This window comes from Mustela lutreola, chromosome 7, assembly GCF_030435805.1.
Source record: "Mustela lutreola isolate mMusLut2 chromosome 7, mMusLut2.pri, whole genome shotgun sequence".
Lineage (NCBI taxonomy): Eukaryota > Metazoa > Chordata > Mammalia > Carnivora > Mustelidae > Mustela > Mustela lutreola.
In genome coordinates this window covers 77,240,929-77,255,952 of record NC_081296.1, presented here as the reverse complement: position 1 = coordinate 77,255,952, position 15,024 = coordinate 77,240,929, and the positions used below count along the sequence as shown (strand labels likewise).

The following is a 15,024-nucleotide window of genomic DNA, read 5'->3' as shown; positions in this document are numbered from 1 at the left end:
TCTCTCTCTCTCCCTCAGTCCTCCCCCCATGCTTGCGTGCTCTCTCAAGTAAATTAATAAATAAAATGTGTAAAAAATAAAGTACAGCCCCAATTTAAAGATGCCAAAGAGTAGAACTAGGTAAAGCTTTTGCTAGTGGTTTTTATTCTTTCTAGCAGGTAATGTGCATTACCTAAAGAGTTCAACAGAAGCCATACTCATTGGCCATGTTTTATTTGTCCTTCTCTTCCAACAGGATAAGCAAAGATACAGACAGTGTCCAATAAAATAAGATAAAAGAAACAAATTCTAAGAGACCACAAAGCACATGCTACATTTAATCTAATTTTATTCATGCTTGCCTTGGGATGGGGAACAGATCATTCAGTAAAAACATACAGTAAAAACAAAATATGTCTTATCATGTACAACTTTTAAACTACAATAATGATGTACCTTAGTTACTTCCATGCACACAAGTCTAACATTACAGTTTTTTTTTTTTTAAAAATAAACACAGTTAAGACTTCTAGGAGCATTTTATAATAAAGTAATTCCTAATGTTTCTTTGTAGATAGATCAAGCACCTCCAAAATACAAATTCCTATACACAGTGAGCGCTTTACTTAAAATGAATACTTAAGTAAATTAAGTACGTGGACAGCCTTAGGATGAGCTGACATTATATAATCAGCTAAGTCGGCAACAAACCATAGTGCCAAATGGAAAAGTGTGTTTGCAAATAAATTTCAAAAACTAAGTTAACTTTTTATAATTAAATACAGAAAATATACTGATTTGCTAAAATAAATAAGATGTGATGTAGTAACACTTCACTATAAAGAATGCATACCAGAACATTTATAAACGGTGCGTGAATCTTATTATGAATAGTTTACTACAATAAACGCTGGCTAAATAGAAGTGCATATGTGAAGCACTATGGGTGGTCTATGTTTTGCCACATACTTTTGTTACCTTGAGGTAGATAACACATGTGTACCAAATTCGGCATTCATTTTCAGTTGCTGCTGGTATCATGTGTTTTAAGAAATGTGTACAGTATGAAAAACTTGAAAATACTCATGAATGAAAAATGTTTTAGGAAAAAAATAGATATTTTCATGCAATTATGTACAGTCTCACTGTGTAAATTTCAAGGCAAGATTTTTGTTTCCTGTAAAACAGATCATTGTTCTATGAGAGAATGTTTTTAACTTGTCTTAGTGCATTTCTTTTGTGGCCTCCTGCATTGCATTATTTTGCTCTATTCTTTATTTTTTGTGTGCAAACGACATGCCAGTTAAAATGAAAACCATCTCACATGTAGAAAAAAAGTCTGGATTTTAAAAACCAAGAACCAATAAAATCCTTTCTAAATGACACCATATGATTCAAGTAAAAAAATGACTGAAACACTAGTAATAAAAAAGACAACACATTTCATGAAGAATACAAAGAGAAATGTCTGCTGAGTGTTTTAGTTCAGATGTTTCAGAATGCTGCTATATGTCTTATGAGGAATCTGAGGGGAAGATTTCATAGCAGAAGGTGTTAAGGTGGCCTGTATTGACTTAAGTGGGGACCCAACTGGACTGTGAAACTGCGGGATGCCTATGGATTCAAGCTGCTTGTTAAAGAGGAACTCCCCACTGTTGTTCAGAAATCCTTCCTCATTTCCTCTCTCCCCAAGCTTCCCATCCTCTACTGGCTCAGTTTCTAGCATCTCAGTATCTTCCTTCCTGCTAAAGAACTTGTCCAAGTAACTGGTGTAAGTGTTTTCCTTCTCAATTTGTTCATCCTTCCTTACCTCACAACAAAACTGATTAATGAGAAAACAGTCCTCCCCACCACCCACAAACTGGCTATCCCAAGAAGATTGGTACAAGGCTTCTAATTGAGCCAAATTTGCCATTCCTTTTTCCTGCTTTTCTCGGCTTACTGACTTTGATATCAAACCTTTCAATTCTAGTTGGGACACTGAGCTATTCAAGTCATTTAATTTATCAACAACATCAGTAGGCTCATGTTGTGAACTAAGTTGAATAGTGCCTGCAATAAAGGAATCAAAGTCAAATCCCTGATTCTTTTCCCTTTCTTTTTCAGCCAGTTGCTGTGATGCTTCCTCTAGAGCTATCTGGGCTTTAACCAATCCATTCCTTTCACATTTTGACTTGCCCTTCTTATCAGACTTTTCTTTGCTTTGTTCTTTCCAATTGGAAAGATCTATAATAAGCTTGGGTTCATAATAATGGTTAACTTCACTCTCTCTCCAAACTAAGTTATCTAAATATGATGATGACCTTGTTTTGTAGTTACAAGTATGGCTACACTCCAAATCACAATATTTGTTTTCATGATGATCTGGGTACTGCCAACAAGGATCAGTAGAGTAATTGGTATCAAAAGCAGGATCCTCCAAATACTTTTCACGATCTCCATCCAAATACTTTCGAGGATCAACCTGTACTTCTTCTTCATCAGTGACATCAGACAGAGCTCTTGGGTCAAGCTGAACTTCATCAATATCAAAGTTGTTATGTATAGGCCAATCATGCTCTGAAAATTGACAATCATGGTACCTGAAAAAATTAATGCAGTAATGTGAGTTTTAGGTATAGGATTTCATTTTCAAATTCACTGAGTGCCTTTCAGGTGAAAGCACCATGCTAGGTCTATATGGGGACAACAGGAGTATAACTCATAATTTTAATGGATAGGTAAAATTGTTACTACATATAGTAATATGAGACAATTTTGGTATTTACCAATGAAACATGTAATTACAGTAAAATGCTGAGTCATCTATTCTTAAATTTAAGACAAATATCATTGCACACTTGTTCCATCTTTTCTCTATTTTTCATTGACCTTCAAAGAATTGCGGATAAACATTGGACTGGTTGGCATGTCTACAGTTCAATTCCAACAGTTTCATACAGAGAAAAAATACTTCATTTTCCACAAAACAGCTATCTCTAATCACAATCATGTCTCTTACAGATTTTCATAACAAGTCAGACTAGAACAGAGGAAGCCTTGCTGGGATTCATCAAATAGAAAAATAATCCTCTCCATGTACATGCACTATTGAATGTGGTATGTTCGTATTGACACATCACAGCAAGGTGGCTGTTCCATGCCCCACACAGAGGCAGACTGAAACAGACAGACACACACACACACACTTGGGGGATGGGGAGAAGGGACTAGAAAAGAGACTGGAAAACATCTGAGTACGTATGAAAGAATTACATATAGATAGTAGAAACGTTCACGCAGACCAACAGGTTGTTGTCAGATGTGTAAACATACAAATACCTCAACATTTTAGGAGGGGGACAAAATGCAATAACTAAACAAACTAAATCAATACTAACTACTTCTTTAATTATTAAATATTGTTCTTTTTTTTTTTTTAAGCTTTTATTTATTTATTTATTTATTTGACAGAGAGACATCACAAGTAGGCAGAGAGGCAAGCAGAGAGAGAGAGAGGAGGAAGCAGGCTCCCTGCTGAGCAGAGAGCCTGATGCAGGACTTGATCCCAGGACCCTGAGATCATGACCTGAGCCAAAGGCAGCGGCTTAACCCACTGAGCCACCCAGACGCCCAAATATTGTTCTTTTAAACATAGAGATATATGAAATTTTAAAGTTTTAAGATTGTCATTAGTGACTGACACCTGGCTAAATATTGAAATCACCCAAAGAGTTTAAATAATATTGATTCATGGGGTGCCCTGGGTGGCTCATTGGATTGAGCTTCAGACTCCTGGGTTTCAGCTCAGGTCATGATCTTGGAGTTGTGAGATCAAGCCCCACATGGGGCTGTATGCTCAGCTCAGAGTCTGCTTGAAAGATTCGAGAAAAAATCTCCCTCCCTCTCTGAAACTCCCCAAGCTCATGCTCTCTCTCTCTAAAATAAATAAAATCTTTAAAAATAATGGTATTGATTCATTAATATATGCCATGATCCTACTCAGAAGCAAAATTATATTTAAACTTCCCTAGGAATTTAGAAATCCTAAAAGAAAGCTGAGGGAAAAAAATCTTTAACTAAAATGTGTAATATTATCCATTTTGATATTTTATACTATTCAATGTAGAAGAGTCTCTTTATACTGAACCTGCATTCAAGCAGCCCAAGATTAATTTTGTGTCATCAGGAAAACAGATCTGAATAGCATATACCATGAATCAAAATAATTTCTATTCTAAGATACAAGAGATTTTACATAAAAATTTGAGACATTATGGATATATCTATTTGGATACAGTTGTCTTGTTACTAAACATTTAAAAAACAATTGTGATTTTTTTTGTAAATACAAAAGCAATAGTTTAAAATGGTTCAGATTTCCCACCTTCAACCCTCATGTTTAAATAAGGACCTTTTATTTGTTAACAACTAAACATGCCTTAATGGCTTTGAAAATGTTTCAAAGTAGAATTTATATTTTCCCATTATGTATATCTTACCCAGTAACTATTAAATATTTAAATTAAATAAAGGCTATTCAAAGATATTAATAACTTTAGCAGAAACCCAAAGAGACCATTACTAAGCTTTTAAAACCGCTATACCGTCCTGTCCTATATAATTCAAAAAATAAAACTCAATTCATTATGGTTTATTGAAAAGAAAATAAATGGGCCACGATCATATAGTAGTCAGTACTCTGCACTATGAAAATACAACAAATGATATTTTTCTAACAGGATCAATTTACCTTTCCCAGTTATAAATATGACTATGAGTTTCATCCATAAGCAAAATATCATCAACTTCATCTTCAATATGAAAAGGATGACTTGAAATTGGCTCATCCATTGGAAAAGAATATATGCTCATGTAAGGATGGGAAAGCGCTTCTTCTGCTGTCAACCGATCCATTGGGCTAAATGTCAAAATTTGTTCCAGGAAATTCAGTGCTGCAAAAGAAAGGGATAAAACACCTTAACTGTACTGGAGGTCCACTAACCAATGAAGGAAAAAAAAAGGTTTATATAATTAAAAGGTAAATTAAGTTTATCAGACAAATAAAACTAATTTATCTGATTTACAGAGTAAAAAGAAAAGACACTCAATAACAGTAAATATTTGAAATGTACCCCAATTTCATACTATGGTCAGCTACCAAAAAAAAAAAAAAAAAAGAAAGAATACATTAAGTTGAACCATATAAGACTTCTATTTTTGTCAGTCAAAAATGGTAAAATAGGGGCGCCTGGGTGGCTCAGTGGGTTAAGCCGCTGCCTTCGGCTCAGGTCATGATCTCAGGGTCCTGGGATCGAGTCCCACATCGGGCTCTCTGCTCAGCAGGGAGCCTGCTTCCCTTCCTCTCTCTGCCTGCCTCTCTGCCTACTTGTGATCTCTCTCTCTGTCAAATAAATAAATAAATCTTTAAAAAAAAAAAAAAAAAAAAAATGGTAAAATAATAGCAATTTCATATGGTTCAATCTAATACTTTATAGGTCATAATCTCAGCTCTGCAACTCACTAGCTTAAATGAATTTCTTACTAGCAGTAAAGGGCTAGACAGGGCTTAAACTTACTGAACTTCAGTTTTTCATGTATAAAATGGAAACAGAGAAAGATATAAAGTATAAAAATTAAATGTAAAGCATAGTGTCTACTGCTTCATAAAAAATCTTTTCCCCTTTCCTTCCCTTATCTCACTGACTAGCTGTTGTACTAATTTGCTGATCTCTGTTTCACAACAATCACACTCTAACATCACACACAAATGCATTTGATCACTTTAGGGCTTTGCAAGAGTTACCTACCACACACCCAATTCCTCCCACTAACTTAGCTCATAAGCTCCTAACCCATCCTGAACCATTATCTGTCACCAGCCTGAAGGCTGCCCTTATAGAACCACACACTTGTATACCAATCCTTACCTGTGAATCGCTTTGCCCATCTACTTTCCCTGTGCCTAGTCATACAGCACTGATGAAAGCTCAATGCAAAAACCACACACACACACACACACACACAGAGCTCACGAAAAATTCATATTGTAGAATTGCAATTTGGCCTTTGCTATTGCTCAGCAATGTTCCACACCATCTCTTTATGCTCTCAATTTTTATCATATCTAAACCTACTTCACATTTATCCTAATACCTACTTCTTCACTAATGGCCTGTCATATATCTTCTTATCCTTACCTCTGTCTCAAAGGAAAAGATAATCCTTTTCTCTAAAATTAAGCTATACTCTAGAAAGGACACTATTCTTAATTCCCAATTTCTTATTAATGTAAACAGCAGCTGATTTCTTATAGCCTTTTTATTTTACGAAGTGCTTTCATATACATTATCTTATTCAATCCTCAAATCATTCCAATAACAACTAAAGAAACCTAAAGCTCACTGCTACTCATATCCTTCAGTGGCCTGGGGCTGAGGACTTTGTTTCCTATACCACCCCCCACGTATATTACCCTAATCTAGGAAGTCATTTCACAATACAACAAGCTATTCTTGGTTCTCTTGCAAAAGAGCCCATCTTAATTAGCCCAGGGCCCTTGTGTCTCAAGGCAAGAGAGACTCTAAAGCACACAGTTATAAAGGGCTTACCCAGCACAATCACCATTCTCAGAGGGAAAGGAAATATGTATTCAACTACACAAGAGGAATATACTCTAAAATCTAGCATTTGGGAACTGTAGGCAGCAGGAAGAGGTAAGAAAGAAACTAGCCCCTAAGCTAAGCTCCCAAGTGCAAGCAGCATATGCATATGTAAACTATTTCCACAATTGCTGAAAGTTCTATTGGACAGCACTGCTCTAAAGGAAATCAATCTATTGCCTATGATGGTGTTGTAGCATGTGAAGATACAGAAATGCATGGTAAACTACAGCAAAAGGGAGGATGAGAGCTAAGTATAGAGGAAAATGAAAAAGGATATTTCATCTAAAGACAAAAGACCACTAGGGTTCCTAATCATCTTAATATTTTAATTCATATGTACTTAATCTTGTTTTTTTAACTCTCTGAAGATCATGAACATGTGAGAAAAGAACACATATTATTCTTACTAAGTCCCCAATGCCTCAGAGTATATGCTCTGCCCAAGAGTAAAACTCCAATATTAATCAAGAAAAAACTGGTATAGAATGTAACTACATAGTAAATCTTTAGTTTCAGGAACTTAAAAAACTCTGCATTGCACTTGTATGTGAGCATAGCTCTGCCACTTATCATCTTTGCCTGATGGTTAATTAACCCATTATAAGAGACATACAGTCAATGTATTATGAATAATTCCAGCCATCAGCCAAATAGTCAAGTTGGTTCACTAAGACATGATCCCAACCCTAATGAGGGCAGGGAAAACGAAGATTCAAATTTGGCTACACTGCAAATGCTGCAACAGCATGTCCTACATTACTAGCTTGCCTCTTTTAATAAGACCTAGCAACAGCGACAATGACGCCCAAAGGCAATCAAGTTTATTCCTATCCCTTAACCTGGCCGAGCAGAGCCAAACCTGTAGTGGGTTTTAAAAATACACAGGTGGGGCGCCTGGGTAGCTCATTCTGTTTGAGCATCTGACTCTTTGTTTCGGCTCATGTCATGATCTCAGGGTCATGGGATGGAGCCCTATGTGCCAGGCTCTTCCCTCAGCTCTGGGAGGAGGAGTTCCCCCCCATTCTCCTACCCCTCCCCCTTGCTCACATGCATGTGCTCTCTCTCTCAAATAAATCTAAAAATAAATAAATAAATAAAGTAAAATAAGACACATGCTCTGCTCCCCAACCCCCCTTTTGAATTCTGACCTAATAGCCTGCATTTTTAGAAAGCTTCCACAGATGATTCTGAGGCACAGTCAAATGCGTGACTACTATTCAGTTACGAACAAGGATGTCATCATAGGGGCTCCAAGGTCAGGAGCAAGATAACCAGCCCTGGAATCTGATTGTGAAGATAGACTTAAATGCCAGACAGGAATGTAGAATACTGAAAAGGAAGCCTACAAAACCTGTTGAAATTAAATACAGCTGGTTTCCTTTTTACTTAGGCATTTATTATAGGAGTTTAAAGCACATTTGAGAAAACAAAAAAAGTCATGATTTTGCCATCTAGTGCCTATTTCTCAAAACACTTGCTCCTTTATTTTATTTTTAAAGTTTTGTTTTGTTTTGTTTTTTTAATTTGACAGACAGAGATCACAAGTAGGCAGAGAGGCAGGCAGAGAAGGGGGGAAGCAGGCTCCCCGCCAAGCAGGGAGCCCGATGCGGGGCTCAATCCCAGGACCCTGGGATCATGACCTGAGCCAAAGGCAGAGGCTTAACCCACTGATCCACCCAGGTGCCCCTATTCAGTTATTTTTAAGTAGGCTCCACATCCAGCACCGAGCCTAACGGGGCGGGGGCGCGTGCACGCGCACACAACCAACCCTGAAATTAAGACCTGAACTAAGATCAAGAGTCGGTTGGACACAACCCACTAAGCCACCCAGATGCTCCCAAACACTTGAAATTTTAAAACACTTTGATACACAATATCCTGAGCCACATATAATGATCAGAGTGGGTGTTATGAATAAGTGGTATATGATTCAGACAAACCTTAAGATGCTTAGAAAACTGTACTTCTCAACTTGTTGATTCATAAAGAACTATACAATCCTGACCTTCTTAAAGCTATAAGACACAATCAACTTTTAAGAAAGATGTTTCTCATGTCTAAACCTCTTCCTTAAAAATACATTATCCTGGGGGCGCCTGGGTGGCTCAGTGGGTTAAAGCCTCTGCTTTCGGCTCAGGTCATGGTCTCAGGGTCCTGGGATCGAGCCCCGCATCGGGCTTTCTGCTCAGCAGGGAGCCTGCTTCCTCCTCTCTCTCTCTGCCTGCCTCTCTGCCTACTTGTGATCTGTCTGTCAAATAGATAAATAAAATCTTAAAAAAAAAAAAAAAACATTATCCTGGGTGCCTGGCGGGCTCAGCTGGTAGAGCACGCAGAGCCTGATCTCAGCATTGTGAGTTCAAGTCCTGCACTGGGTAAAGAGATTACTTAAAAGTAAAATCTTAAAAAAGAACAATTGGGATGCCTGGGTGGCTCAGTTAGTTAAGTAGCTGCCTCCAGCTCAGGTCCTAATCCCACATTGGGTTCCCTGCTCAGTGGGGAGCCTGCTTCTCCCTCTCCCTCTGCTTGCTGATCCCTCTGCTTGTGTTCTGGCCCTCTGTCAAATAAATAAATAAAATCTTAAAAAAAATTTTATCTTATGGCAGGTAACTACTACAACAGTTAAAGACTTTTGTGTACTATTTACAACAACAAATCCTAAAGACGTATCACTCTGAGACACAAAATTATTTGCTTTAGTGGTCAACGAAGGTTTGATTTTCTTCAAGTTTCTATCCCTTCCAAGCTTGCATAAACTCTCACATTTAACACCTAATGTTCCCAACACGATTTGCAAACTCTTACGTAATGTGTTTGCTCACACAGAGTTTTTGCTCTTTCCTCCATCTCTTCCTTGCCCTGAAGTCTTTGCTTTCCCCAACTCAATTTACTTTTTCATAACTAAATCACATTCATGTTCATAGCCACACTTATCATATAACCCTCATAAAACTCCATTTTAGCTTAGTGAGGGACAGCGACTCTAGATGTTTGCCTACGGTAGATAGTTATCAGAGGTGTAAGCTGTAAAGCTGATGGAGTTAGAACCAGGAGAGGGATACACTTTATGTAACCTGAAAAATCAGAGTAACAAACCTACAAAGCCCTGCCTAAGAGCCAGACAAAAAGGGGAAAGAGCTTAAGTTTTAGTAAGGTATAGTGTCTAAAGATGAATTGGGATACACAGATCCTGCTTGTGTCCATGTGCCCGTGCACACCCACCCCCACCCCCATCACATGATGGTTACTCTTGAGTAACAATACCTTCTCGACTAATTCCTGGAAGCAGCTGAGTTAAAGGTTTGTGTGGCTCAGTCATGTCATTTCTAATGTAAACTGGAATTACGCTGAGAAGCTCCTGACGATCTTCCTCATGTACAACAGGAATAGATTCTAAAATCAGCTGCATCTGTTCAAGTTCATGTGCACCTGAGATTAAATAAACAACAAATATAAACAAACACATTCCTCAAGGTTTACTTATTTGGCAACAGACATTCTAAAGCTATAGGAAACTAACTTAAATACTGTAATGACCACTGGGAGGAAAATGACTAACTGAATCCTTAGCCAGCAGATTTCTTTGCTCTGAATATCAATCTACTCAAAAAGTGCATCTGTGTCTGCTCACGGACATACTTACTTTTGGCTGCTTTGTTTCCCTAGGAAACTGACCCTTTAAGTTTAGCCTCATATTAAGGTATCACCAAGTAGTGAAAAAAGCAATGAAGTGGGATTCAAGAGACATGGATTCTAGTCTTGGCTATACCACTAATTAACTGGCTATACCTCTGGGAATACTTAGCATGGTAATGACTTCATTTCATCATCAGTAAAATAGAGGGCTGGACTAGATTCGCACTACAGGAAGTTTTACAGTTACAGGTCAGGCTCAGGTAGCATTTCAGAACCACTATTAAAGAAATAACAGGGGGAACATTAAGCTAAATAGTGACTAAAAATTCAGTTTGCTTTTCCACAGATTTCTAGAATTCATTGCACCTCTAAATTTTTCTTCAGTATCTACGGTGAGCAAGGCACTTTAAAGTACAACTGTGAGCAAGAGAGACCAAGTCCCTGCCTTTGTGGAGCTTATAATCCAGTGGAAGACGACAGATAATATCTGTCAACATTTATGTCAAATGGTGACAAACGCTATGAAGAAAAATTGAGTAAGCAGGGAGGATAAAGGGCACTTTATGAGTAGGATTGCTAATTAATACAGGATGACCAAGCAAGGCCTCAGTGAGAAGCTAAAAATGGAGGAAGTTGGGGAACACACCATGCATTCACAAGGAGGAAGGGAGTTCCAGGAAGATGGGAAAAGGTGCAAAGGCTCAGAGGACAGTGGGCTTGGTGTGTTTAAGAAACAGCAGTTAAGTGTAGCTGAAACAGAGTGGTGGAGGGGAAGGGGTGTGTAAAAGAAATGAAGTGGTACCAGAACACAAAGGGTTTGCTTTATCCTGAATTTGATAGGGAGACACTACAGAGTTTCAAGCAGAAAAATGGCATGTTCTGATTTATGTTTTCAGAGAACTCCTATGGCTGCCATGTGGTAACCAGGCCACAGACAGCAAATATTAAAGCAGAAAAGGCAGTTAAATCGTGCACTAGACCAGGAGAAACATAATGGTTGACTGAACTGTGGGGAGGCGGGTAGTGAGAGAGATAATAACAAGCAGTTAGATTCTATTCATATTTCAAAGGAAGAGCCCATAGAATCTGTACTGACAGAAGTATAGGATGAAGCCAAGATTTTTGACTCAGCAACTAAAAAGGGGATCTGGTTTACTAAGATGAAGAAGACAGCAGAAAAAGAAAATACGAGGGAGAAATATCAGGAGTTCAATTTTGGAGAGGTTAAATTTGAGATGCTATTTAGACATCTTAGCCCCTGCCTTTTATTCCACTGTGCATTTGGAACCTGCAACTAATAAACAGATCTCCATCATGTTGTTTTTACTGAATGGTTCACAAATCTCCCTTTATAAGAAAGCAGTAAACTAAAACTGGATCGTTCAAATCATTTCCGAAACAATTCCCATTAACTGTTAAAAGTTTACATGGGTTTAAGATCAAAATTATGTTATTTAGATGTTTCTTAATCCAATTATTTTTAGTGCTATACTTGAATAATTCTAAATATGCTGAACGAACATTTAAAAATACATTTTAAAAAAATACATTAAGGGGGCGCCTGGGTGGCTCAGTGGGTTAGGGCCTCTGCCTTTGGCTCGGGTCATGATCTCAGGGTCCTGGGATCAGGCCCCGCATCGGGCTCTCTGTTCGGCAGGGAGCCTGCTTCCCCCTCTCTCTCTGCTGTCACCCACACAGGGATGAGGCCTCTCTGCCTACTTGTGATCTGTCTCTGTCAAAGAAATAAATAAAATCTTTAAAAAATAATAATAAATAAATAAAACAAAAAATAAGAAAGTAAATAAAAATACATTAAGTACCTATATATAATTAGAACAGCACTAAGTTTTGACCCCATTTCAAATAACATAGAGCATGACCTAACAATTTTAAACAATTAGTTTTCTTGATAAAATATTCATTATTGTGGTAGCATTAAAATTATGTCCACCCAGGGATGTCTGGGTGGCTCAGTTGGTTAAGCGGCTGCCTTCAGCTCAGGTCATGATTCCAGCGTCCTGGGATCGAGTCCCACATCAGGCTCCTTGCTCAGCAGGGAGCCTGCTTCTCCCTCTGCCTGCCATTCTGTCTGCCTGTGCTTGCTCTCCCCCCCCCTCTGATAAATAAATAAAATCTCAATAAATAAATAAATAAATAAATATCTTTTTTTTTTTTTTTTTTTAAATTAAATGTCTCAGAATCATGAGTTCAAGCCTCATGTCAGGCACTGGGCATGGAACCTCCTTAAACAAATAAAAATAAAAGAAATGTGCGGTGCCTGACTGACTCAATTGGTAGAGCATGTGACTCTTGATCTCAGGGTCTTGAGTTCAAGTCCCAAGCAGGGTGTGGACCCTACTTTTAAAAAAAGTCCACAAATTCTTTGGCCCTATTCCCTTCAAAAAGTGGAATTCAGGGGCGCCGTGGTGGCTCAGTGGGTTAAAGCCTCTGCCTTTGGCTCAGGTCATGATCTCAAGGTCCTGGGATCCAGCCCCACACCTGGCTCCTGGCTTGATGGGGAGCCCGCTTCTCCCTCTGCCCCTGCTTGTGCTTGCTCGCTCTCTCAATGAAATAAATAAAATCTTAAAAAAAAAAAAAAAATCTATCTAAAAGTGGGTCTTTCTGCCCTAGTAAAGCCAACCAACATCTTGACTAGACCCACCTAGCTAAGTCACCTCCCAATTCCTGACTCATACCAACTTCGAGAAAATCAGTGTTTTTAGTTTAAGCCACTGTGTTTTGATGTAAGTGATGGGAGGGCCACTCTAAAAAACAGTAATGTCAAAAGAGAGAAAAAGACCTAAATTCGTCTCTTCGTCTCTTCTCTAACTAAAAAAATCTTCAGTACCCTACTATTTCCTAGTTTTCCAAATGGAAATTCCTCTGTCTACTTTCTAAGTATTCTGGCCCTATTTTAAACTAGTCTTAAATATGTTCATTATTTGACACCTTGCTTTCATCCAACTTTTCTCACTAATTTATGCACATACATAATTTTTTTCAAACTTTTCTCACTGATTCAGGCTCATACCCTCATTTATATAATACCATTTTTTTCTCTCTTCCTCCCACCAAAATTCTTCTTCACTATTCCTAAGTAGTGGAAAATCTTTTGACTTCTTTATGCCTTTATGTTCCAGACATCAATGATGAACACTCTAAGTTTATAGCTCCTATAATCTATACTAAATAATTTTATACAAATTCATACTATGTTTTATAACACCTGATGTTTTTTCATTCATGGATTATTCATCCCTTCCCATCTTGACTAAATCCTTTCTCTTACATTTCTGGGGACTCCCTCATAGCACCAAACTCAGCAAAAAATTATTTGTTTGGTTGTTTCTATAAGATCACAGCAGTGAGAAAACAGGATACAGCAGTTCAGGAAACACAGATGACAGGGGATGAAGAATCATTACATTTTCAATGACAGCTAAAAATTTTCACTAGGAATGACAAATACTGACAGGATTACACAACTCAGGTATCATTTAACACAGATTACCAATGAGCATTGTGAATCCACAAAATATAAAATTATGTTTAAGAAATAAGATAATTATAAAAGAGCACTAGAATTCTGACTAAATTTGTTGAGTGAACAATTCAGTGAATATATTAGTAAGTTTTTAAAATTTTTTAAATATTAAAAACACCATTTATCTTTTCATTTCAGTATCATAGACTATAGTAAATTGTGTTAAATCATATATATCTTGCTTCACAGATACATGCAAAATTACTCCTTTGAGGTAATTTTTTTTCAATATATTTTAAAATTTCTAACCTGCAAAGAGGGTTTTACCAGTCAGCATTTCAGCAAAGATGCAGCCTGCAGCCCACATATCAATGGCTTTAGTATAATTATTAGGAGAAAGTAAAAGACGTGGAGACCTGTACCATTTAGTAACCAATCCTTCAGAAAGATGACCCTGGAAAAGAAACAAAAACATACTTTTATTTTTTACTTTAGCTGAAGAACAGTACATAACACTTGATTCATTAAAGAATCCCTCATCTTTAAGAAAAAAAAAAAGTACTGTAAAATCCTAAAACAATACTGTTGATTTCTATGTCTATTTTCAAGGATTTTGTGCTTTTCAGGCTGAATGAAGGTTCAATTCCCCCGGGACCGATCATCTATAAGAGGATATTTACATGAAGTCTGCTGACCAAAATATACCATAAGAATTTAGTGCTGATTCTATGTCACAAATTCCAAACATGTTTCAGAAGAGGAGCTATTTTTCACTCAAGTCTTAAGTTACTTAAAGAGCTGGGATGCTTTAAATCAATGAGGGACAGGTAAAGACAGGTAAAGTATAAACCACTGCCAACCTCCTGACCACCTAGTGGACCTGGCTCTACTATGTATCCCATTCCTAATCAGTTTTACTACTTCACATTTATAAAGCATTTAACAAAATAGTTATACATATATGACCTTACTTCATCCTTAAAACAACCCTGAAAAATTATGAAGGTAGATATGAACTCCAATCTAGAGGGGTGGTAGATAAAGGAATCTGCTTAAGGTCATATAGCTTATTTGGATGTAGAAATGGCACTCAATTTTAGATAGTTTAACTCTCAGTTCAGTGTTCTACCCACCATTCTTCATTAAAAGATGTGGTGAGGGGCGCCTGGGTGGTTCAACGGGTTAAAGCCTCTGCCTTGCTCTCAGGGTTCTGGGATCAAGCCCCGCTCATCGGACTCCCTGCTTAGCAGGGAGCTTGCTTTCCCCTCTCCCTCTCTCTCTGCC

At 37.6% G+C, this 15,024-nt stretch overlaps 1 protein-coding gene across 3 annotated transcripts in view; it reads right to left on the bottom strand.

Moving 5' to 3' along the window:
- Window positions 1-311: 311 nt before the first annotated feature.
- Window positions 312-15,024, bottom strand: part of MAPK6 (mitogen-activated protein kinase 6) — a 38,285-nt gene continuing 23,572 nt past the window's right edge. For all 3 annotated transcript variants that reach the window (XM_059181563.1, XM_059181564.1, XM_059181565.1), the window contains exons 3-6: window positions 14,050-14,194; window positions 9,885-10,049; window positions 4,712-4,913; window positions 312-2,561 (exon numbers count right to left, since the gene is read on the bottom strand). In XM_059181563.1, the coding sequence (XP_059037546.1) occupies window positions 1,460-2,561; window positions 4,712-4,913; window positions 9,885-10,049; window positions 14,050-14,194 (1,614 nt within the window). In that variant the 3' untranslated portion in view covers window positions 312-1,459. The remainder of the gene's footprint in view (window positions 2,562-4,711; window positions 4,914-9,884; window positions 10,050-14,049; window positions 14,195-15,024) is intronic.